Here is a 25,528-nt window from a genome sequence, read left to right on the forward strand (position 1 = left end):
AATATAATTCAGAGTATTGCACACTGGATGTCTATCAAGAGGGAGTTTTGGCGCATATGTGCAGAGCAGCTCACAGCAGTGGTGTGTTTATACCAAAAGAGTACTCATTTAAGTAATGAGATTGAAAATAAGAACCTTGTCTATTTTTTCCATGCAACTGCTTCATGTGTAAACAAAGGGAAAATACTTGGAACAAGTTGAAAACATGACAAAAAAGAACAAACAGACAGAGAGTTACTCTCTGAACTCTGGCCTTCAGCCCCCCACTCTGCAAGATGCTTTATTCAAATTTCTTCAGCCTAAACAAACACACAGAGGTCAAGTGCTTACTTCAGCTGCTCGGAGAGGGGTGGACTGTAGAGCCTTGACATTGGGAGGCCACAGTTTATTTGCATTGATAATTTATTAAACATTTTCAGAGGGCTTTGTCAGCATAACGGTGTGTTAGCATCTGAGTTCTAGATGTGCCTCCCCCATGTTTTGTCTTTTAGATGACAAGAATATTATGACTGCATGATTAATGTTGGGGTTTGATTGCATTTCATCTAATCTGAATGTAGTATTGACTCTCCTTATACTTTTGGATCCCTTGTTAATCTGTTGATGTAGTTTGTTTGAGGAGACAATAGTTTCTTAGTTATATTTATTTATTTTATTCATTATTTAATATAACTATATATTTGATATTTATTTTATGTTGCATTGTGTAGCTAAATACAGTTTTCAACAAGTCTTCAGTAGGGCTGGATATAGTTTGAAACTTTAGATAAGGGTGTCAGTACGATACCTAATTGTTGGTGCTGAGACCAAAGTTATCCTTTTTTTTTTTTTTTTTCTAAATAGTTAAACATGTTTCACCCTTTTTGCATTTGATTAAATATGTCAAGCTGCTCAGTATGCTACTCTTCATTATTCTTTGTTCTTTACTTGGATCCCCATTAGCTGTCAGCTATTTCTCCTGGGGTCTAACAATGCATTGGTGGTGAATAAATAACGTAAAACATAGTCTAAAGAAAGTCTAACCAACTAAAATATAGTTTAATCTGAAATGTTTTCAGAGTTAGGTCAGGAAGTATCTAATCACAGAATAATAAACAAGAAACTTTAGATTCTGAGCACTCTATCATTTCTAAAGTAACAAAAGTATTTAAGATCTACAATTCAAAGAATGGCTTTCATTAGTTTTAGCTAGGTGTACCTAATAAACTGGTAACTGAGTGCCTTCTCTTTTGTCTTTCCTCACACAACCTGTCTCAGTCTCTGCTTTGTTTCTTGAGTCTGTTAATGTCTGAGTCAGCAGATGTGGGATGATGTACCTTTGGACCACCTTCTGTAAAACAGGGCTTCTATTTCATTGCTGTATGTACATGCTGCTCTGGCTATTATCATAAAACAATTCCCTGAGGTAGCAGCATCTCACCTTCTCATGTTATAATTATGTTGTGTTGTTGAAGTAAAACTTATATAAGAGCAGGTCTATGAGCTATTGAGAGTCTTGAGGTAAAATATGTGCTGGCAGTTAATATAACAGTGAGCAGTGGGAGGGAAAGCACTGTTACGATAGAAAAATATACATGAGTGTGTGCATACAGTCAAGTTATTTATCTTTCTGGAGCAGCACACCTTGTTGTTTTCTAGGTGGACTGGATAAATGGTGTGTTTTCTGTAAGTGATATCGCTCTGTCCTGCTGCTGTGAATTTTGCCGTTGAGCTGTTTAAACTGAAGGTCAAGTCACTCTGTTCTGTGCAAACCGTCTCCTTGAAGGACAAATAACAAGAGAGAAACTTAAGAAGACAAGACAACAATGGGAACACAGTGGGAGGTGTTTAGCTGTCAGGCAACATGAAGACTGTTGTGTTTAGTTTTCCTGAGGGCCCATCATGTCAAATGAAATGCTGATTTAGTGTTTTGTGTCTTTTCTTTGTTTATGTAGCATCCCATTATGTTGAATTTACACTGCTGTCACCGGTTAATTACTGTAATTAGTGATTATGCACAGTTTCCCACACCATAATATTTAAAACAGTTTTTTAGACTCCTTGTGAAGCAAAATAGGCTGCAGGCTTATGTCAGTTTAGTATCTAGACAACAAAAGAGGGAATACAGCTTGAGTTTAGCTCCTGGAGTTCTGTCTTAAATGTCTTAAAATGTTCTTCTGCTAAAGAAAGACTTGCTGTATGACAGTTTGTGGCAGACTGCTGGTTCTTAAGGATCCACTGTAGTGTCACAACACACTGTAGGAAACTCAGGCAATATGCTGAATCCACAACACATGCAGCATGTTGACAAAACAAAGTGAGCACAGTTGGCTTTAACCGTCGGCCCTCCCTTTCCTCCTTCAGAGCAATGGATTTTAATTTAGCTTCTGCTGAATACATGAAAGGAGGGTTTCACTGTGACGGGGTCATTCAGATAAGATCTGATTAAGTCGGTCACAGAAAACAGTGATAACCCTCAGTGTGTATGAGTTTTGTAAAGCTCTTTGACCCTGGCCTGCTGGGTACACGTGTCTGTAAATAACATGGGAGCAATTCATCCTCATGTCACCTTGTCAAAACAAATTTGTAAGTAAAACCCATTTATTTTAGATATAATTTACATGCCAGCTTTAAATCCCAAATTTTAATAATAAATGTATACTTTGTTATATCTAATTTTCTGTCATTTAATAAGTTAATTTTGTGCACTAAGAAAGAAAGTTGGTATAATTAGTAGTGATAGTGGTAGTGATGGTTAATATGAAAAATACTGATTTCTCTTGACTCAGAAATTATTTCAGAAACGTGTCAGTTGGATGTAATGCAGCCTTTAAGACCACAGAAGAAAAACATTTAAAGATACCCTGGGAAGTTTTCATGTCGACAAACAATAATGTTTACACAGTTTCTCACCACTCATGTATTCTTAAGACCTAACAAACAAAGTTTTTGAGTCTATAAATCATTCCAGTGTGACATCTTGATTTATCCAAATTCAGTTTAATGATATTGAAACAGAGAAATCCTCTCATTGGAGAAGGTGAGAGCAGATGATGATTTGTTGTTTTGACCAATTATCTGTTGAAAATTGTTTTCTGATTTTTATTTATTTTTTTTTTTCTGTCGATTGACAAATTTTTTTTAGCTTCACATGAGATACCAACAAAACCACTCATTAAAACATTGCTCTATGGCACCACTAGTGGTCGAACACTCCACATGGTATGTCTTAATCTATTTACATAATATAGTATTATGATGACTAAGATCCCAGACATCTATTTAGTCCTGTATCACAATATTATATTGAAATATTTCCCAACTATAATCCAGATTTCCCACAGGGCTTGTGACCTTACCTCCTCCCCGGGATTGGTTTGGTATTCTTAGCCAGCCTCTGAGTTTTGCACGCAGCTGGATTGCTGCACAGCTGTATGAGGGCACCAAGAGGCAGGGGGTGAGGTTTCATAGACCTCAGATCCCTGAGCCTGGGAAAGGGTCAGGACTCCCCTTCTGGAGCCGAATGTCTGTCCTGACCTGAGCAGGTTACGTCTGTGATCATGAATATTTGAAGTGTAGAAGGTATGTAGAGGATTTAGCAACAGATTTATGACACACACAGGCTTCCCACTTCGTTTTCTTTAGTGAAACCTCATGTGATTTCTGCTTTGTCCCAATTTTCAGTTGCAGAGCACAGACGCCATTAATCTGTGGACATCTTTTACTTCTCAAACTGCCATATTTTGTCACCTCCTTCTCTAGTGCTTTGACTAATGGCCCAATTTCAATGCAAATGGAGCATGGTAACAATCCACCATTCATGGTTTAAAACTAATTTTCTTTATACCGGTTGACATTCTTGTGCTTTTTTCCAAATCTTTTGCCAAAAGTTGTTTGAGTTTTTTCACGTCATAGAAAGAAAGTAATGAAGAATGAACTTCATTTAGCTGCTACAGTTTCAGGGTCCTGGTATGGAGTATGTTTGCTCACTGTCACACTAGCTAGGTGTCCATGTAGTGCAAACCTTAACTGAATTTCCAGAAAAGCAAAAGAAAATGCAAATGTGAGTTTGGAAACTATGTGGTTCTTCAAGATAAACAGCTGCTATTTCTCTGATTGGGTGCCATTAAACAGTTGCAGGAGAGGACCGTACCACAAGATGATGCAATTAAAAGAACTACAAATGCTGTGAAAACTTGTAGAAATCTTTTGATGTTCCCACTCATATTTTTTTTATGTGAAAATTAAAACTTTGCTAAAAAATAGGTGGATACACTTTTGTATACTTACACACAAAATTTCTATGTGAACATTATTACAATAATTGTAAAATTAAAATGATTAATTGACTTAATTTTATGAATCAACAACAATTATTTCAACAAACTTATTTCTGAACAATAATTGATTTCTGCAACATTACTTGGTGCAGCCTCGTCCACTTGCTCTGTCCTGTCAGAATTTTGCCACAGATTACTCTCTGCATTTAGAAAACTCAGGGTTGTTTTGTATCTGAACATGACACAAAGTGTAGATGATGCTACCAGTGCTGTGTAGTGTTCATCCCCTGAATACTGATGAGTGTGAAACAATGAAAGAACTCTTCTCCCTGTAAATCTGTAATATGCCGTGTAGCGAAATAGAGATCGGACCTCTCCTGTGTCGCTTCTCTCAATCACTGCTCTGCCATTCATTTTCTTAATCTCTCCCAAATGTTTGCCCCTTTTTTTTTTTTTTATTACTCAGACTGGTCATTTGGTCTAGTCTGAAAGATCTCAGCAACTATCAGATGGACTGACATGATCTTACTTTAGTGATTCCCTGACTTTTCATCTATTGCCACCATCAAGTCATTTCTTTTATTTGTCCAATACTTTCTTTTACTTTATGACCAAATAAGAATGTCTCAGCTGTAGTTGATGTTTCATAATACTTACCAGGTGGTAGTATGATAATACACCATACCCTTAATGATGCTGGATTTTTAAGGCCAAAATACTACGGGCAAAATTTTACATTTGAAAAACAAACTCTCTCTGGTGGGCAAACAATTAAAGATGACATTATTTCTATAGTTTGGCACATTTGTACTTATCGGCTGAAATATAGATAACAATAATATTTGCTCTAGGCTAATATTGGCAGATATATGGCAGCTCTTTGACACACTAAACAAAGGTGGTGAACATGGTAAATATTGTATCTGCTAGAATAGTTATTGTGCTCTTGTTAGCATGCTGACGATTGCATTTAGCTCAAAGCACCACACTCTTAGTCTTGTTTATATTTTAAATTGGTAAAATATTCTTCAGATTGGAAAGAGAAGTAGTGTGTAACTGTCGGATTACATGGATTCAGATATCACGGTTAGTTCTAGGATGTAGGCAAAATTTTTTTGTTTGACCTTTTTCCCAAGTCTGAGTTTACACCAAAATTAAGTCGTGTCGAGAGAATATTTTACACAGCATGTACATGTAGTGGGTTGCATCATCTGTTGTCACTTGTGGATGATTGCGTGCTCTAAAAAAAGCATGAAAAACAACATGCCCTGTTCCCATGAGCAGCTGTGATTGGCAGTGGTAGTTAGTGCGATCATGACATTCACAGCTGCTGCAGGGAGGCCCATATGTGCTGATGTACAGTACAGGCCTGGAGCCTCTCTGACTCCTGCTTCTCTCCTCCTTTTTTTTTCACATCTTTCGTTACCTTGTTGCTCTCGCACTCTTTTTCTCCTCTCTCACTACCACTCTTTTTTCCCACTCACTTACTTCAGCTGTGCCAACCACCTGGTTTCCTGCTGTAACCCATGTCACACCCCCTGACTGTGGGGTAGCCCACAGCCTTTCTCACAGTCTCTAGTTTGGAACATGAGAAAACTAAAAACTGACTAATCAACTAATCAGTGACGTTGCTATGGTGAGGATAAATCTATCATAACCGATAGAAATGATGGCTAAAATTATTAAATTATGAATACCCAAGTTCTCTTCCACTCTTCTGTTTCAGCCTCTATTTCACAGTTTCTCCATTTTGGTTCTCATTTCCTTTTGTTCGCTCTCACCCAACAAGGTCACTTTTTTTCCATGAAAGGTGTTCCTAAATGGTCAAATACCAAACATGCCTTTTTCATTTCATCTTGAAACTCATAACCCAGAGTAATATTTCATCCTTTGTCCTTTCTGAAGTTTAGAGCTGGGATATCAATAGTGTTTGGTCAGTTTTATCCATGCTAGCTGGAGAAGTAATATGTTACCAATCTTAAAATATTGCTTCCACTGTTCTGTGTCTCCACCCTTTCCCTTTCTTGTCTTGGTTTAGTTTTCTTGCAGTAAGAGGTACAGTATGTAGATGGACTTATGTAAGTGGGACGGCCCCTCCCTGAGGTTGGTTGTTTGGATATTTTAAAATAGATTTCTCCTCGCTCTCTGTGTGAATTGTGGCCTGATTATTCTCCTGCTGAGAGGCCACGAGATGGACGACACACAAACACACTCTATATTAAACACGCATACTGATACTCATAAAAACGTGACATCTCAAACCCTCGGGACACAGGTAATAAATAATAAGTGTGTGCACAAGACTCATCTCTGCCAAACAGTGCTGTGGAGACGCCGGCCGTGTGGCGGTAGGCTGAGCGACTGAGAGGTGAAGAGGTGGTGGGGAAGAACGAGGGGTGCGAATCAGAAGCTACGTGGGTGGTGGGATGCACGGTCAGGCAGTAGCTGCGTCACAGCGTTGCATAAGGGCTTACGCAGGCAGAAGGGAAGTGGATCTGAAGTAATGAGCGTGGAGAGCCGTCGGTCCTGCCTGCGCACCCTGACAGGACGAGAGATGTCAAGTATTCAAACAATGTGCAGCAGTTCATCCATCCATCCATCCACGCCTAACAGAACATAGGCTGCCCTGTTTTCATTATTCTTTTATATTATTTTTAGTTTTCAGATTAACATTTGAGCCATTATTACACCCATAAATACTTTAGGTGCCCCTTTCTGTTATCAGTTAAATACTGTCTACTTATTGAGCAGTAAATAATTAATATATAAAAAAACGTATCCATAAAGCCTAACAGATGCTATTTTTTGTGGCCATTACCAATATTGATTAAAAAATGTGATGACAACATTGGATCGGCAACTGTTTTTTTTTTTTTGTTTTTTTAACACAGACACATAAACACGCAAACAAAGATTTGTGATAAAGATTCTTTAAATTTGTTTTTAAAAGTAGTAACTAAGATAATTAGCTAAAATTATATTTTACATCTGAAAATGTCAGTGCTCTCTAGTGGACAAACCCTGTTTTTAAATTACACCAAATATTTCTGTGGCATTTGTGCACTGCAATTTCTTGTAACTATTTCTTTGACGGTAGTGTTAGCAGTATATGTGTATATAAACTAATATCGCACTATTGATTGGTTAAGAAAAACGTCAGCTTCACTATAAATACTTAACATAACTGTATTTATATGTCTTTATAGGAACAAAGATCATACTGACCATTTGTTATGATCTTAACATGTTGTTGATCCCAAAATCCCCAAATGTGCTTGTTCCTGCTCTTCCAATGTGAGGACTCTGTTTGACGTTTTAAAACGGCGCCTCGGGGTCTTTGCAATTTTCTGACATTTTATAGGCCAAACCACTAATCAGTTAACTGAGAAATTAACTGTTAGTTGCAGCCTTAGCCCATGAATTACAAAGCCGTGATTAAACAAAATCTATTATTGAAGCTTTTAACACATATGAAGAGATGTGTACTTCACAATGAAACACAGGCCATTGCCTTTAACATCAGTTTTATTAATTTATGTGATTTGTCATACAGTTGTCCTAGCATTGGAATTTAAAATGTCTATGAATATGGTCATAATGATTCCCATATAGACACAGATCTCTTACATATTACATTTCACTTCATAAAAATGTGGTAGACATCTTATTTTTGAACAATGCTTGTTCAACCACCACCTCTTCACTTACAGCTGCTCTCCCGGTCATTCTTGTTTCCTCCTTATCCTCAGTCCCTCACCGCTCACACAACAGTGAGTTTTCTTAGTAGGTTTCTAAAACGTAGGAGGATGTTTGAGGTTTGGCCTGGATGATCCTAAATGAGGATGTTTGAGAAAAATACAGAGATTTTGTACTGTTTAAGATGGAATGTGATGCTTTCCATGTGGGCCATCCTCTCGCTCTGCAAACAAGGCAGACATGCCAGTTTCCCCAGTGGATTCACTTCCCACTCTGCCCATTTTATCCTTCCAAATAAACAGCTGTATGATTTCAGAATTTCTAAACACAAAACCAACAAACTGTTAGTTATAACCGTTATTATGTTCTTGACCGCAACTGTGTGTAAGCAAGCAGCTGTCAAATGAAAATGAATTGCATGTTTTCAGTTTGTTGAGCATTGTCTCACATATCCAGAGTACAGTAATGTCAACATGTCTGGCTGTATGACCTCTTTTTATGCTGCACCACTTCCCTATTTTCTGAACAGCCTTTTTTCAGGGTGTGCTGGTCCCACCATCTATCGTTGAGTCTGTTAACTTGCCTGAACCCTTCGGCACACGGCTGAACATTAGAATAATAAACCTAAGTGCTGTGGGGTGGCAGTGTTTGGATAGGGAAGAAGCAGGCCGCCACCCTGTTCCTTAATAGTCCACTGGTCCTGTGTGTGTGTGTGTGTGTGTGTGTGTGTGTGTGTGTGTGTGTGTGTGTGTGTGTGTGTGTGTGTGTGTGCGTGTGTGTGTGCGTGTGTGCGTGCGTGCGTGCGTGCGTGTTTGTGCGCGCGCGTGTGTGTGTGCGTGCGTGCGTGTGTCTGAAAGCCTTGCAAATACAGAACCTCATTTATCCTCATTACTTCTCCTCTATTACACTGTCCCTCCCAATAGGTATCTATATTTATTTCCTGCACCCCATCCTATTTAATGTAGCCTCCTGAACAGTGTGGTTGTAAACTCATGGCATGCCATGGTGCTTAAACAAGCACAACTGCACATACTAATACTGAATGTTTATGAAAGTAATTAGGCTGTAATTCATGATATCCTGCTGTCTTTGTACCATAATGTTCTTGCCTGCTCTAATTATTCCAAATTCTGATCAGTCCGTGTTTGATGAACTGTTTTAATAGTGACTTTAAGTGAGTGTTTTAAGTGACTATAAACTAAAGTAGGGCTGCACAATTAATCAAAATATAATCAATCGTAATCAACAAGTGCAACATCCCACCTGCTTAGCTGCAATTTGTTTGATAAAGGTAAAATGCGTCTCAACATTGTTGTGCTTAGTTAGCACCGTAAGCTTTGTGGTGCTACAGTGACGCCCCGGCCTACAAATCATATTCTCCGGATGTAAAGCAACAGTGAAAATGAAATGCAAAAACAACCATTCCAACTGAAAAAGCGTACTGAAATTGCAATAGCTGCCAAAATAATATCAATAAATATATATATTTTTTGGATACTGTGCAGCCCTACTATAAAGTAATGTTTTCAGATTAACAATGGATCACACAATTACTTTGTTGTGAAAAAAGTCTAAAAACAGATTGTCTGTCTGCTGTTTGGTACTGGGCAGTTAGTGTGAGCCTACAAAGTCAGTGACCAGCTGAAAGGGTTGGGTGATATGTTAAAACTTTCCAAATGGCCACCTTCAGTCCAGCAAACAGTGATTGCTGATTATTATTCAGACAGTTGTGTGTATTCTGTCTGAATAAATTTACCTTCACCTTATCTTCTGTCGTCTGTGGTCTTTAATGTGAAATCTAATTTTACTGAAACATTATAGCCTTGAGATCTTTGATAAGCAGTAAGCTATAAAGACAGGCTGAACAGCTGTCTGATGGTATTTGAAAAAGAGTCTGATAGTGTCAGATGAAGGACGCCTCCACTTACAGGTGGGAATAACATGTTCAGGGTGCACAACTACAAATACAGCATTCTGTCTCGTTCTCAACTGTGATTGAATGTGTGTGTGTGTGTGTGTGTGTGTGTGTGTGTATACTCATTATGAATTGACGTTGCTCTTCAGCATCGATCAATCAGACAGCAACCACTAAAGACGGGTTAGTTGTCATTTAGTCACTGCCCTGTTTTGTGAAAGATGGAAATCACTGCAACAAGAACGTGCAGAACCTGTCCCAACTCCAACTGCCAGTTCCTATAAGCTCATGCTTCGAATTGTGCTTTACAGGTTAACTATTTACCAAGCTGAGTGCTCAAGGACACAGCAAATAAAATTGGCAAAATAAGATGACAAAAATCGCTCAAATAAATGGCCTTAAAAAAAAATGAAACAACCAGTGATATATTTGTCCAATCGCCCAGCTCTACTAGCTAATGAACATAGAGGAGCATTTATTATCTTAGAAGCTAAATATTTCCCTTAAGAGCTGCTGGAAAGCAAAACACAGCTAAAAGGAGGGTGAATATTAGACTATAATTCATCAGGTGAACACAAACACAACTCCAAATGAAGGCAACTGTTTGCGAAGACGTTCATCATAACAATAATATGAAGTGATAATATGTCAGTGCTGTATTTACAGCTCGTTTCAGCTGATTATAAGTAGATGGATGTAAGGATATGGTCTGCTTGCTCATTTTTCCCTGTGGGACCCTGAAATTTAAGACCGCCTGACTTTAACTGCTATGCTAGATTAAACCTTAATCTGTTTCTCTTTTTCATCTGTCATCAGTCCATCACCAGTGTCAGATTTTAGAAGATGTAAACTGTCTGGGACACTCGCATATTGTAGATATCCAAACAATCAATTTGAGGACTCGAACAGACGCATAGATCTGTACGTGTTCTCCTTCGAGCTGTCGCAAGTCATTCACTGATTTGTTTTATGTTCAGGCTGGGAAATCATTCGAGAAAATTCTTGTGATTGATTCAACTGTGATGGATCAATGCTATTTTAAGTATTGTGAAATCGGAAAAGTGTGAGAGAGAAAATGAAGGGAAGATAGAGGGAGACCAGGAGAAAGGCAGATTTACAGGATATTGTAAAGAAGAACTTGATATGGAAATAAAACCCTCTTTATGCTCATAATGACACTTTGTCACCTGTTTATTCAATCAGGAGAGCCTCTGTTCGCTGCAGGTGTTTACATTCACATTATCTGCTTTGAACTGTCATGAAAGCCATTCGTGTCTACTTCAAAGTAAATTTAGGAGAAGGATTAAGTTGCATAATTCATTTCAGTCGGTGCTTTCTCCCATATAAAGTGTCTTCACTCTCTGATGGAGATGAACAAGTGACTCCTTATCTTTACTCCTCCACTTCATTGATAGCTGATTGATTTGCGGGTCAGTTAACAGGTTGCGGTGAGGTTGAGGTTTAGTGGTATTGACGGCTGTCTTTTGAAGGTGTTTGTTCAGCAGATGAATAATGTAATGAAATGGTAATCACAGTGTCGCCCTCAACTCTGTTTTCATCCAGTGCACATGCTCCTCTTCCTCCTGTCTCTCCCTCTGTACTGTTTGGTCTTCTTTAATGAGGATTATCCCTTTCAATGTGGACAAGCAGGTGAGAGGAGCGGCCCTCTTAAGTAAACACCTGTTTGTGATCTGCAGGTCAATTGTCAGCCTTTAAAACAAACAACTATTAAGTTATTACTCAAAATGAACTCTCTGGCTCCGCGCTATCACAGTGCAACATTACGAAGCCGCCCTAAAGCCATTTGGATCGAGCTGCATTACATGTGGGAAGCCACGGTCTCCTCTGCAGTTCCATCTGTCTGTAACATACTAATGCAGTATGTTAGGCACAGATGGAGGAGCTGGAGGTGTACTTAGCTTTAAGTAAAGCCTGTACAGTTGCAGTTACCCTGCAGGCAGTTGGGAACGTTAAATTTAGCAAACATCCCTGATCCTGCTGATAAAACAGGATGCACATTAACCAGTTAGCTGCTACTCCTCTCAGTTTCAGTTTCACCACGGATCACAGCACAGTCCACAATTTTATTATCTCAGTTTTTAGGAACCATTTAAAAACTAATTACTGCCTCGGGCTTGTGTGCCTCTACTTAACAGTCAAGTGGCACTTTACCTCCATATCTGTCCAGACTCATAATATAATATGATATGATATAGTAGGGAAATTTCATCCTGAAAAATTGCCTTGGAAAGAGGAGACTGAAACCTGCAGAAGTGAAGTTTGAGGAAGTTTTATTTGATCTTCTATTGGTGTCAGTAGTTCATTCCATCTGACATGGTATCATTTGCTGAGAAAACACGATAGTGCCAAATATAATCAGAAGTACTATTTTGCAATTATGATGTTCTCACTGCAGCAGCAGGACTGTGAACAGTCAGACTGAAACAATGGCTGTCTGGTCGGCTCACCTCTGGCACTTTTCATTGTCTATCCTCATGCTCTTTTACACCAAACTCCAATATTACTCTACCATGAATACACCGGTTTACTCATTTGCAGATGGACTCTGTACTACTTTCCCGATGGTGGCAGTGTGTTTCTCACCTTTTTTCTTTTTAAAATAGAAGTGGATCCAAACTCTGACCAAAAATCTGAACCAAAATTTCTATAAAACTGTGTTTTTTAACTTGCAAACTGTATTTAAAATTCACATGACCTTAGAAAATGACAAAAACCTGTTGGGAAAACCCATAAACTTTGTGGTGATGCACAAACACAAAAGAATGAACAATAACATTTTTACTTTACCCATGGGATAGTTGTTTTGTGAACTGGGTGCTAGTTTTGGGTTTGGTCTACACTCTTGTTGACATGGAAAATCCCCTCAGTCTCAACCTTCCTTTCGTGTGAAGCTGTTTGCCATAATGACTCAGATTTTCCTCTTTCTAACTGACTTCCATAAACATACTTGTCACATTTCAGGTTTTCCAGCTCTCTACAGTGGTAGTAGTCTCGCTGCTTCCCCTTTGCTGATTCAACAACATGCATTCTTTGCTTTTTTTATTCCCTCAGTCTGGGAGAACAGAGGGACGAGGAAAGAATGAAGATCTGCTCACCGATGTGAGTCCGTGGGATGCTCGACGGGCCCATACCCCATGCTTCTCTAAGGCCTCCAGAAGTTAAAGACAGGGTGTCATTGACAGGTAAGTGAAGCCTTGAGGACACAATGTGATTTAAATTTGAATAAAATGGGAACTCTGAATTTTCTGGCTGTTCTCTGATATGTGAAACAGAACCTACCATCTGTTCCTCTGACCTTGAAGCATGATTTTACGCAAACGCTCTTGAATTACTGCAGGAATTTTCACACACAAGGTTGCTGCTTTGAGTTGAGAGCAAACGTGTTTTGTTTTTTTTTCTTCTCGAGAGCCATTCCTGGTTAAGACTTTATGTAAAGAAGTGGCTGCTGCATGCCACACACATAGCAGTGTGCATCCTCCTATGTGTGGATGTTAACACATTACTGCTGCGTGGGAGTTAGCAACAGATCTTAATCATGGATAGGGTTTTGCTATAATTCCAGAGCTGGAGGCGTAACCCTAATCTCTTTGGCACATTATACAGTAAATCAGAGTGTGGCTAAGTCGGGTCCCTGCCAACCTTGATACAGCCAGCCCATTTCTGTGGATTTATGATGGGACTTACTAGGAGTAGTTATTTCAATCCAAATAGGTCTCTCTTCCTCCCTTCTCTTCATTTGTGTCTAAAACTAATGAACCACCCCCTGCCAAGCTCTAGGTTTTATTTCAGAGGTGTTCGTAGATTGCTTTGTGCCATGGTGGATTATTTTGGAAGTGAGTGGTCCAAATGGCCGGCTGCTTGAGGCCAGTTTTAGCTGCAGCGTCCAGTGGGAGTGATGTCCCCACGCAGAGGCAGCACGGACACTGATGGATGGCCTAGCTTTCTGTCGGTTCCTGGTCCCAGACGTGAACCGTTGTTATGAAAATATAGAGGGAAGCGGGCTGACAGACCGTGGAGAGATGGCAGCTCGGCCTGTGATGGATGACCACCTGCTGGGCATCCGCTATAGATACAGATAAACTAGAATTGTGGCCTCTAAGGAGCCACTTTCAATGTTCACCAGAAATTGGCCCACACACAGCACTCCTAAATGTTTTGTGCGTTTCTGTAGGATAATAAACTGAATATGACTGAAGAGGATAAACCAGAAACCACCAGGCAGATGTACCCAACATTACTGCAAAGCCACACTGGAACTATTTGTTTTAACTGGTGTTTTACTTTCATTTCCTTCATGGTTTTCCCTTGGCTCGTCTGCAGACAGAGAAGGAAGCCACAGATTTTCAGTCAGTTCAGTTTCTGCAGAGTTCATCAAATTAAATTTAAGACTTTTTAAAACCGTTTTAATACCACAGATAATGAGATTCAATACCTCTTTCCATCCATCCGTCATACTGATAAAAGAATAATGGAAAAAAGGTAGGAACAATAAAGTTTACAATTTTTTATTAAATCTATTAATTTATTGACATATCACAATTTTGTCTGTACTTCCCAGCTTTATATGACAGCAATTTCTAATGATATAATTAATCAATTAATGTGACCTGGACCCAGATAAAGAGTAGAAAAGTGACAGATGGATTCCCATATTAAAAGATAATTGAATAATTAAAGTTAACTTCAGTTGTAGTTAAAATCTTAATTTGTCCACTGTGAGCTGATGGTCTTCATAGCTATATCACATCTCCTAAATTAAAAAAAAAAAAAAAAAAAACTATAACTAATGTTACCATCTATGGCGGGCAAAAAAAACAAAAAAACAAGATCTTTGTAAATTAAATGAAAGTCTTTATAATACCTTCAAAGGCCTTTTCAATGCTTTTAAGACTTTTTAAGACCTGCACATACCCTGATTTTACTTTGCTGCTTGAGTCTCTAAATCACCTCCCTCGAAAGGGACTGACTCATGTTAGGACCCCCCCCTGCCTATAAAGAGCTAGTGTTAATGGTGGCATTCACAGAGGTGATTTGCAGCCTGCCTCTTTATCCCAGCACTGGTGGCCTCGGGGCGGCTGATTGATGGTGTTTGTTGTCCACTTTTGGACCTTGACTGAGAGAGGTTTCTGTTGCTTTGGCTGCAGTGGGACGGGGCTTTACAGAACTTGTGGCACATTCAGTGTTCTCCAGACCTCCCATCAGGACGTGACCAAGAATGACCTTGAACTCCCTCCCCGGCCTTGAATGAAGGACAAACTTGGTGCCTACCAGTGTGGCCCAGTTATAGGAGCAAGGAGAGAAAGGCAGAGGGAGAGATCTGTGTGTGTGTGTGTGTGGGCGATGGCAGGGCATAGCCTACTTCTCGTACCCCACTTTACCCCTCTCTTCATTTGGGAGCTGAGCAGCTGAGCTCAGGCTGCACCATCTCATCCTGATGTTCCTTTATTTTTTCATTCATTTTGGCCAGATGGCGGATTACAGGTCAAGGCAAAGGCTGAATGCTGCCACTGTCACAGTAGAATAAACTTGTGGAAGCTGACTGGCTCCTTAAAGCTGCACTATTCAATATTTTCTATTAACAATCGATCAAATAACTACATGTTATGTGAAGGGATCGCTTGTGGTGATGAAACCTCAGAGAACTATCTCTGAAATCTGCAGTCTCCCTCATCTCTTTGGTGTCTTTCAGCTCATTTTGTTCTTTACAATTTTGCTTCTTTCAGTGAAATCCTTTTATAAACCCTCCCACCAAAAACAGAGCTAAAAGGAGAGTGAAACATTTACCTTTTTTTTTTTTTATTGTGTGACGCCTAGTTTAATTAATCGTTTGTTACTTGATTAACTTTTACTCTTTTTTGAGCTTTAGTGTGTCTATTAGATTAGATGAACAGATGAGAAGCAGGACTAGAGCACTTTAAGGTTAATAAAGATGCTGTTTTTATACTCTCTTATTATAGTGTTTACATCATTAAATTCTGACACAATTTCCCACCAGTTTCACCTCTCTCTCCTTCACTTTTCAGCATATTTCATACTCTTTTCACTCGCATCTTCTTTGTCCTTAATGAACTTGGATGAAGACTCGATTTTTGACAAATAAAAATAAAAGCTGATATGTGGCAAATGGAAATCCAGACTTTTTTTTTGTAGTTCCTCTCTCCTTTCTACTTGAAATGGGCAGGGAGAGCAAAATGGTCTTTAACTGAGAGCTTGCCTTTTCCCTGGCTTTCCGTTTCTTTCTCCCTTCTCTTCTCCTTTCAGCCTGACAAAGGCAGTAGAGGTCTTTGCAGAGCGTAGTTTCTTTGGTCAAAGGAAATGGTAGAGGAGGAGTGGAGCAGGGAGAGAGGAGGTGTATCTGTCAGAGAAAGGCTGGACTGAGAGGAGGGGGGGAAAGGGGGGGGGCACAAGAGAGAGGAAAGGAGAGGAAGGGGAGGGGACTGTGCTCCCATTCACATTGGCGGCATTTGGCTTGAGAATGAGATCCTTTTTTTTTTTTGGGTTAGAGAAGTTTTCCTCAGGAGGGTTGGTCAGAAACACAGCCAGGAGAACAGGAGCAGAGTGAGAGTTGGAGCTGACTTAAACCTTAGCCGCTGAAGGAGCTGAGGCTGGATGATAAGGAGCAGGGCAGCCATGCAAGGAACAAACTGGGGTAAGAAGCTCGGAGGGAAGGTGCGTTGGAGAAAAGGGAAGTTGACTTTTTACTATTACTTTGTCAATCAAGGTGACAGGGATGTTGGGTTATAGCAGTTTCTGTTGTGTTCACTGTTGGACTTGTACTGTCACTGTGAAAGAAATTGTGCTGGTTTACTGCATGTTAATATGAAAAAGAAAAACTGAAATAACGTAGTTGTGAAAAGATTTAACTAATTATTGCAGCTCTAATTATTACGATCGCCCACGTATGAAATTGACAAGCTGATGTCCACTTCCACTGATCACTCTTCTGTTACTGGTCATTAACATAAAGCAAAAACAATGACAAACTGAGGATGTTAACTTTGGTGTGTGTGTGTAAGGAGGCCTCTGCTCTCTTTCAGTGCTGTATAATCATTGACAGTGTTCAGTGCATCATTCAAATGAACCTTCAGGTGCTCATGAGAAATGCCTGTTTAGTTAACTGATTTATTTGCACGTGGGTCTCCACCTCTATTTATCCAACTTGACTGCTTAGCGTATAATATACAATACACTTTATAAGCAAAAACTTTTTTTTCAATTTATTTAACCAGAAAAGCAATTGAGAGGAAAAATCTTGTCAAAGAAAGGCAGAAATATCAATGATCAGTCTATGTTGTAATTTGTGTTGTGGCCTGGTGGTTGTACGAATCAAGCTATTTTACGTTTTAAGATGTCACCTTGTGCACTTGCCACAACACATAATAGTAAATAGTGAACATTAACATTTGACCTGGTAACTGGTGTGTGTCAGGGCTGTGAGGTGTCTGCCTCTGGAAAGGTAGGTTGTCTACAAAACTAAAATAGCGTTGTCACACTTTCCCTCTATGTTCCAGTTTCTAGAGGGGGGGGGGGGGTAAGGAGATGGGGGGGGGTGTTAGAAAGAGAGAGTGGGATTCAGAAGTTTGGGCACAGAGAGATGGAGAGTGGAGGAGGGGATCTCCAGACTCATTTGTTTGTTCCCTCATGCAGACGCTTCCCTGCTGAAAACTGAGACACCCTCTGCTTTACTTTTATTCTTTAGTCTCTTTACTTCTTTCTCTCAACATCACCGTTGAGTTGGAGGTGGCGTTGCTCTCAGATGAGGGCCAGTGTAACACAGCTTCCTTTTTCTCTTACCCCCGAGCCTCCGTTTCACCTGGTGTGGGGAATATTTTTAGACTCTCACCTCTGTGGCTGTGGATGTGTGTTTATGGCGTGGTACTAACAAAGAAGGATTTAGTGCAGGCTCATTTCAGGTTGTCTCAAAGCAGGTTTGTGTGACGTTGCAGTCTTGCGGGGCAGGGCCAGTGAACCTTGTATACTGTATCTTTGTAATATGGCGTCCATAAAAAAAAAAAAGGCTTTTATACTGTTTGTTTCTTTAATTACCAATCTCAGATGCAGTCAGACGAAAGCTTGCCCCACATGCCAATGAATGTCATCGAAGTCTGTCTAGACTTACCGCTGTATTTGTAATGAATACAACACTGTGATTGGAGTGACCTGACTGTCCGTTTGTGAAGTCAAACATCTGAGTTGGCTGATCTGGAGCAGACTGCAGCCTCTGTTTCATACCCAGTGAGCTCTGATCATCTGTTCCACTGGAATCTCAGCAACAATTTTTTTTAAATGCATTGATCTCCATGTATAGATTTCTCATCTCTGTTACGGCTCCTATTTTCCAGAAGACACAAGACCTCACAGTCTAAAAAGGAAGGTGGAGGTCTCATAGCTGTGTCCATTTTGTGATCAGTTTAAAGTAGTTCAAGTATCTGGATTTGGAAATTGGAGCTGTGTTAGTGTCAGTTCTTAAATATTACCTCATTTAAAACTTTTTGTTATTTAATAGTTGAAAATGTAACTTTTTAGATTTAGTGTAAAACTCCAATTCACTAAAATCTATTGTACAAATATACCGTATATGCAGTAATTTGGGCTGGATTATCACTAGGGCAGAGAATGTATCATTTGCAGTAAATTTAAAAAATGAACTCAAGTGTGCGTCTTGTAATGTATTGGCTTTTAGTTTGGCTTTTTCCGTTTTGAGCCACAGAGCTGTCATTGCTGGAAGTTTGGAGATTAAAAACCTGAAGCCTTGGTGTGACAGTAGATCCTCAGAGCTGCTTCTGTTGGCTGGTGCAGCATGGCAAAATACTCGAAGCTGGAGTAATGTGACTTACTTACCAAACTGTGGCATGTTAATGATGAGACCTCAGAAAAGCCGTGGCCGTAGAATCACCCTGTCCACACACTGACCGGTGATTATTTTGCCCATGTTTATACTGAACTCTCATTAGCTGGTGTGCCCACACATTCCTCCAGCCCGAGGAGCGACCGACTGACTGAGTCCGTCTGTCTGCTGCCCGACTGAGGGCACAGACATTAAAACCTTCAAGGGCTTTCCCAGACAAAAACAGTCTGCTCACAGTCGGTCAGCTGACACTGCAGACATCATGAGGCTGGTTACAATATCATTTACATGCTCTGCAGTGTTGTTTTCGCTGCGCGTATGCAATGTAAATGTATCACTGTTGCTGAAATGATTAGTTAATTAATCATTCAAAGGTATAATATGTATTTTTTTTCTTCATCTTATGACAGAAAATTGAAAATGTTTTGGTTTTGAACTGTTGGTCGGCCAAGACTATTTATCTGAAGCAATTTCACTGTCACTGTGGGAAGTTGCTTTGGCCATTTTTCACACTTTTCTGCCATTTTATTGACCAAACAGTTAAGTCAAATAATCATTACAAATATTCAACAGATTAATCAATAATGGAAATAGTGACTTGCAGCCGTACTACAGTATATTTACACCCTTTTCTCCCCCTTCACCATGGTTGTCATGGATCCATCCACCAGTCATTAGCTGTTAATGTCCATTTATCTTCCATTAGGCCAAATGGGAGCATATAGAAGACTGTCAGAGCTATAGAACGACTGAAGCCTTTAAGTTGCTAAGGAGGGGTCCTGGCCTTCCTGTCAGCCCTCTGACCTCCTCCCCTCTCTGTCCCTCCTCCCCTTTCTAGTGTTTGAGGCCGCGGTCACTATGACAACAAAAGGGAACTAGGGCTGCATGAACATGACGGGGGGCTTTAAAAACAGTTTGACACCCCTGTGCTTTCCTTAGTAGAGTCCCTACATAGTTTCAGTCGTCTTGAGTCCAGAGGGATTAGAGCTTATTCACTTATCTGGAGAGAGTTGGAGGGCACCAGATGGACTCCCCCTGACCACAAATACTGATCTGAGTTTAGCAACTGCAAGAAGAGATCCTTAAGACAGGTGTAAATTACAATTTACATTAACTAGCTTATGAATATCCTCATTAGTTTTTACATGAACCAGAAGTTTGTGTAGTTCTTTGTGACGCACTAAGTTGTCACAGGCAGAATGACGTAAAGGCTGCAGCGGCACAATTAAATGCACATCTTATTATTAAGGTCACTGCAATAAAGTTAATTTCTCCAATTATCATCTTTTATGCATCATGATACACTGAGAAAGAGCTAATTTTAAGTTAAGTAAAAACTATTTTTAGACCAGTGCTCTCTCTCTCTCTGTAACTTTCATTCATATAAACTGTGTGAAAGATGAAATCACATCCAACAAAATTCTTTACATAAAGCATGTGAGCTAATATGAATTAAACGAGGAGCAGCAGAGTTCACGCTCGAATAATATTAAAGGATGAAATTGCTTAATTGGCAATCATTTTGATAATTGAATAATGGTTTTAGTCACATTTTAGGAGAAAAATGTGAAATATTTGTTTTTTCTAGCCTCAAATGTGATGAATTTATGTTTTTTTGGTCTGACACTGAATATATCCTTGAAGTTTGGACTGCTGTTTAGTCAAAACAGGACATTTGAAGATGTCACCTCGGTCTGTGGGAATTCGATTATGAAAATAATCATTAGTTTCAGCCTTAAAGGCTTCAACAGTAAAAAAAAATTTTTTAAACTTGACACCAGGTGAGGTCACTGACTGGCGCACATCCAGAAGATGACAGAAATCAATCAGTTTGGTTGGATCCGATCCTCTTTGGTTTCAGACTGTTAATGTAAATAAATATCATTTTGAGCATTAGGATTCTTTCTGACAGCTGCAGTTTGTAACAAACTCCAGATGTTAGTGCACTCAGTCTCATCGCGTGCCATTCAAACAGGATTATGTGTAATAAATATCGTCATGGACTAATTAGCTTTTCTCAGCGCATAGAGAAATCACATAAGAGTAATCCTCCTGGCTCTGCTCATTGGGACCGTTAAGTCTGCCTCCACAACACCACATGTTGCTCCTGCTGCCATTAACTTTAAGTTTTCCTTCGGACCGACACTGATGCAGTGACTGAAGTATGCAGTATGAATCTTTTAAAGGCACACATTTTAAAATCCATTTAAAACTGCATTAACTGAACGACCTAAGACAATCAGTGGACAGAGCATTTTAAGCCTCTCCCACGAGGGAGTGAGCGAATGGATTTTAGATCATCATTTTCTGCTGTAGGTTTTTTTTTTTGACTTTCTGATAATAGTACAGTATTGCACCAGTATTGAGCTTTTTGTAAAGCTGTACCACCAGGAAGCATGATAAAGATAACAGAAAAGGTATTGAATAGTGGTTTACTGCTGTAGAAACGGAGATCACAGTGGAATGCTTGTTAATTACTTGGTAGTTTCACAGCTTTTACGCATCATAACAACATATTGCAGTGCCAGATTTGTCTTGTTCAGTCTAAGCAGGGCTCAGCCAGCGTTTGAGGGTGCTAATTAACGTGTGGTAATCACAGTTAAATCGCAGTAGTATCCTTGTACGCTCTCAGTAAACCTGGCAGGTTGGAAAATGACTTGGCATGGCCCTGTCCTGGCTGCTGAGGCTACAAATGTGTCTGGCCAGCATGCCTGCTGTCGGCCTTCTTTCACCTTATTAGCTATCTTCCCTTCTAGCTGCCAACATGGACGGTCTTCTTCACCTCCTTCCTCAGGTTTTTTTCATCTTCATTGAGTACATAGAACATATATGATGTTATTTTTTGTAAAACTTAATTTTGTGGGAAATCGTTCAAGTCTCAGGGAATTATTAACATGGGAAATGAACAATAATCTAATATATTTCTAATGTCTAAATATATGAATAGAGGTGAAACTAGAACTTCAAACTTCAATCTCAACTACAAACCTGCTTCATGAGTGTGTCTTGTACTGTAGTGACAGGTTACAAGCAGTTCCCGCTACAGTAGGTGTCTCCAGGACCACATTTTGCCATGAGACACACACACACACACACACACACACAGTCAAAATGATGTGATGTGAAATTGGCTGAAATGAACATAAAATTCTGAGACATTCTGCTGGTGGTAGACGAGATACGTCAGACAAATCACGTAATGACAATTTAGCATTGCACTGACAAGTGCAGACAATGAAGATGCTTTGACAGTGACTAAATAAAATCAATGGCAAATTTATTCTTGTGTTGCCACCCTGATAAATGCCAAGATGGCTTACACCCTATCAGATGTTAGAATGCAAATAATCCACTAAAACTACTCTATTCTTAATTCTTAATACACTGCCTCCATGTTGTGTTGTTAAATATTATCCCTATATTGTCAGACAGAAAACAGAGCTATTTGGCTGTTTGTGTACTGCAGTCATTGAGATACTACCTTTACCCATCTTAAGAGACCCTCATACATTAAGGAGCATTTTTAAGCCGAAACAAGTTTAAATTGTTTTTATTCTTAAGGGTTAGGGTCATCTTTGACTGCAGTCCATTGTGATAAATACAGGCCCAGGTTGTTTTGTTTTTCGACATAGCTGGGATTCACCAACAAACTGCAAATATTCAAATCACATAGTGAGAGCTGCAGTCTTGCCATACTTCAAATCCTTCATTCACATCTTCTCTACTCGCTGGAAGAGCCTGAAACTCAAGATCAGGACACACCCATCACTCGGATATCCTCATACTCTGTGACTCAGCGTGATGATGTTTTCAGAGCACAACTGGCTCTGCTGTTAGTGTTGTTGTCAGTGCAGCATGACTTCATCATCATGCGTCTTGTGGGCCATTGTTCTCCACACAACACTCAACTATTCACCATCCACGGGACCCTGATCCTGTTCTCATAGTTTGTACTCGCCTGTTATAGTGTCAATATTTACCATCAGTCCTGTGAGAGCGCGGGAGTGTAAAAGTAAGTGGGTCAGTTCTTGTGCCTCCTACTTTGTTATTTTATTCCTCACAACTATATAGTTTTGTGTAAAGTTAGATTTACTCAGCAACTTTCAACCCCCACGGCTAAAGTATCACAGCAGGTTCAACCTGTCTCCCCTTCTCTGCGCTTCTCCTTTGAGGTATTATCCGCAGTTATGAACTTTTATTTGTTCCTAAGGCTGATAAGATGTGTGGAGACAGTAGCCTTTGTTGCCGTCAGGGAAAATACCAGCATGTTAGAAGCCATTTTACATCTCAAATGAAAAGAGACCCTTTCTTCTGCTGCCTCATGCCTCGCAAGCCGAATGCCTCAAGCCCTGTTTGTGCTGCTTGAATGGGTTTAATGAATGGCCTGTTCTGGTTCTCCGTGTGTGGGCCACTACGGTCTTGAGGGATATTTGTATGCTTCAGTCTACTGTATATCATTTCTATTTTGCTTCTGTCATCGTCACTGAGTGTGTTTTTGACATTAAAAACGTCCTTGAAAACACCCTCCTGTGGAGATTTAAAAGCTGGGATCTGGCCTTGTTGGTATCCTAAAGCAAAACCATTTCCACCAGTGCTTGAGACTCGACTAGAGATTTATCCTTAAGGCCTTCAGACTTGCCTTTGACTTGTCTCAGATGACTTAAAGCTTGACATAAGACTGCAGGCTTGACTTCATGACTTAAGACATGGTATTACAAGATGTGACACTTGTTGTACTTGTCTTGAAAGACTTGAGAGCTGCTTTTATAAGATTTGAGACTTGACTTGGACTTGTTAAGGACAGGAGACCTGACTTTAGGTTGTCTTCAATGAAAAGGATATTACAAGACTTAAGACTTGACCTGAGCCTCTTTTAATCAACCTGAGAAGGACCTCAGATTTACTATTATAGGATTTAAGACTTGACTTGACTTGGACTTAATATTTGATTTTGACTCATCTTGAATGACTTGAGAGGCTTCACTGGGTCTTGTTCTTAAGGACTAGAGACTTGCAATTACGAAAGGTAACCTTCAACTTGAACTTGTCTCAAATGACTTGATACTTGTCATTGCAACACTTGTTCTTAAGGACTTACGATGATAATGGTACTATGATACTTGAGTTGGACTTTTCTCAAACGATTTGCAACTTTATTTAAGTCTAAACATCATTAAGGACTTGAGACTTTACTGGACTTGCTATCACAACTCGTCTGAAATTTGAGACCTGACTAAAGACTGGCTTGAGCAAGACTTGAGACTGGACTGGATTTGTTCTTAAGGACTTGAGACTTTACATTAGATTAGATTTGGAATTGTCTGGAATGATTTGAGACTTGACTTTGACCCCACAAGACTAACATGTAATTGGGAGTTACTGTGTAAACATGTATTAAAACATGTTTGTCATTTTTCTCTCTCAGAGCGAGTGACCCCTCTGAGCTGCCACCATGGCCCTGGTTCAGGCTCTGCCCATATCTGCTGAGCCCCACAACCCCGGCCTCAGTGGAGGAGCCCGTAGACGACACACCTCTGGCCCTTCACCCCCCATCAACGCACCACCACCCTCCACTCTGGATCCTATGGGCTCTGTCAGCAGCCTCATAGCCGCCCGCCCCGGCCCTTACCAGGACCACCGCTCTGGTGTTGAACTGGGAGCAAGACTCCGACGACCCACACCAGGCGCTTCCTGCCTGGGCAGCGAGTCCCCCCAGGACCCTTTGCTGCAGAACATCCCACCACTCAAGAAACAGAGCTCCACAACATCCAGCAGGGGGCTGGAGAAGGAGAGTGGGAATGGGAACTACACCTATCTGAATGAGGACTTTATAGGTGACTGGAATGAGAACCATGTTACACCCGCCAGCCCAGGGAGTGACGCAGATGAGACTAAAGAAGGATCAGGGCTGAATGGGAATATGGGGGGACCTCCTCCAAAACTGATCCCTGTGTCAGGAAAACTTGAGAAGGTGGGTCTTTGAATAAATGATTTTGACTTTACTGATAAACACTGATATTACAATAAATGTCATTTTATGTAGGAATATCAGTAAACTTAAAGGCATAGTACATTTTCTGGAAAGCCTTTTGAGTTGCAATTTTTTTGGAATATGCATAACAATGACAGCCTTACAGGGGGTGCTATGCACATTAAGTCCTAACAATGTTTAAATTCTGCATCAGAAAAGATATTTTCTTTTCTTTTTTGGCCACATCACTCAGCCCTACCTCCTTCTCAACCTTGGTCCTGTCCTGTTTCCTCCTCTAGAACATGGAGAAAACAGTGCTGCGGCCCACTGCCTTCAAACCGGTCATTCCGAAGAGCCGCACCTCCATGCAATACCTCTCCCCTCGCCATTGTGCCAACGCATCAGAAAGCCAAAACAACCTAAACTTGCTCAGCCCCTCCCACAGAGAGGTGTCGCCCTCCTGCTCTGAGAAACGCAGCTCATACGGCGGGGCCCGCAACAGTGGTGGCGGTGGCGGTGGTAGCAGCCAGTCCTGCTCCCTGTCCGACTCTGGACGTAACTCCCTCTCCAGCCTGCCACCTTACAGCGCTGCCAGCTACAGCCTGGCATCAGGAGAGGCCCCTGGTGGCCACCTGGAGCCCATGAAGAGCGCTCCACCGGTCACTGCACATGGACACTCCAACTCAGACAGCGGTCGCTCATCCTCCAGTAAGAGCACAGGCTCCGGGTCGATAAGTGGCCGGGGGCAGCCTCTATCTGACAGCGGGTCCAGTGGGCGCTCCCCCGGCCCTGTGGAGGGTTATGAAGGGGTGGTGAGG

General features: G+C 40.4%; 1 protein-coding gene across 3 annotated transcripts in view; it reads left to right on the forward strand.

The window, feature by feature from the left end:
• The window catches only part of LOC130162035 (leucine zipper putative tumor suppressor 2 homolog), a 35,451-nt gene that overhangs the window by 1,274 nt on the left and 8,649 nt on the right, over positions 1-25,528 (forward strand). For 2 of the 3 annotated variants that reach the window (XM_056365470.1, XM_056365472.1), the window contains exons 2-4: positions 12,943-13,073; positions 24,165-24,710; positions 25,010-25,528. The exon at positions 25,010-25,528 is cut by the window's right edge and continues 87 nt beyond it. In XM_056365470.1, coding sequence (XP_056221445.1) covers positions 24,192-24,710; positions 25,010-25,528 — 1,038 coding nt within the window. In that variant the 5' untranslated portion in view covers positions 12,943-13,073; positions 24,165-24,191. Of the gene's footprint in view, positions 1-12,942; positions 13,074-16,363; positions 16,541-24,164; positions 24,711-25,009 lie in introns of those variants that run through there. The other variant, XM_056365471.1, reaches the window with a different exon arrangement.

Source organism: Seriola aureovittata, chromosome 21, assembly GCF_021018895.1.
Source record: "Seriola aureovittata isolate HTS-2021-v1 ecotype China chromosome 21, ASM2101889v1, whole genome shotgun sequence".
Taxonomy (NCBI): Eukaryota; Metazoa; Chordata; class Actinopteri; order Carangiformes; family Carangidae; genus Seriola; species Seriola aureovittata.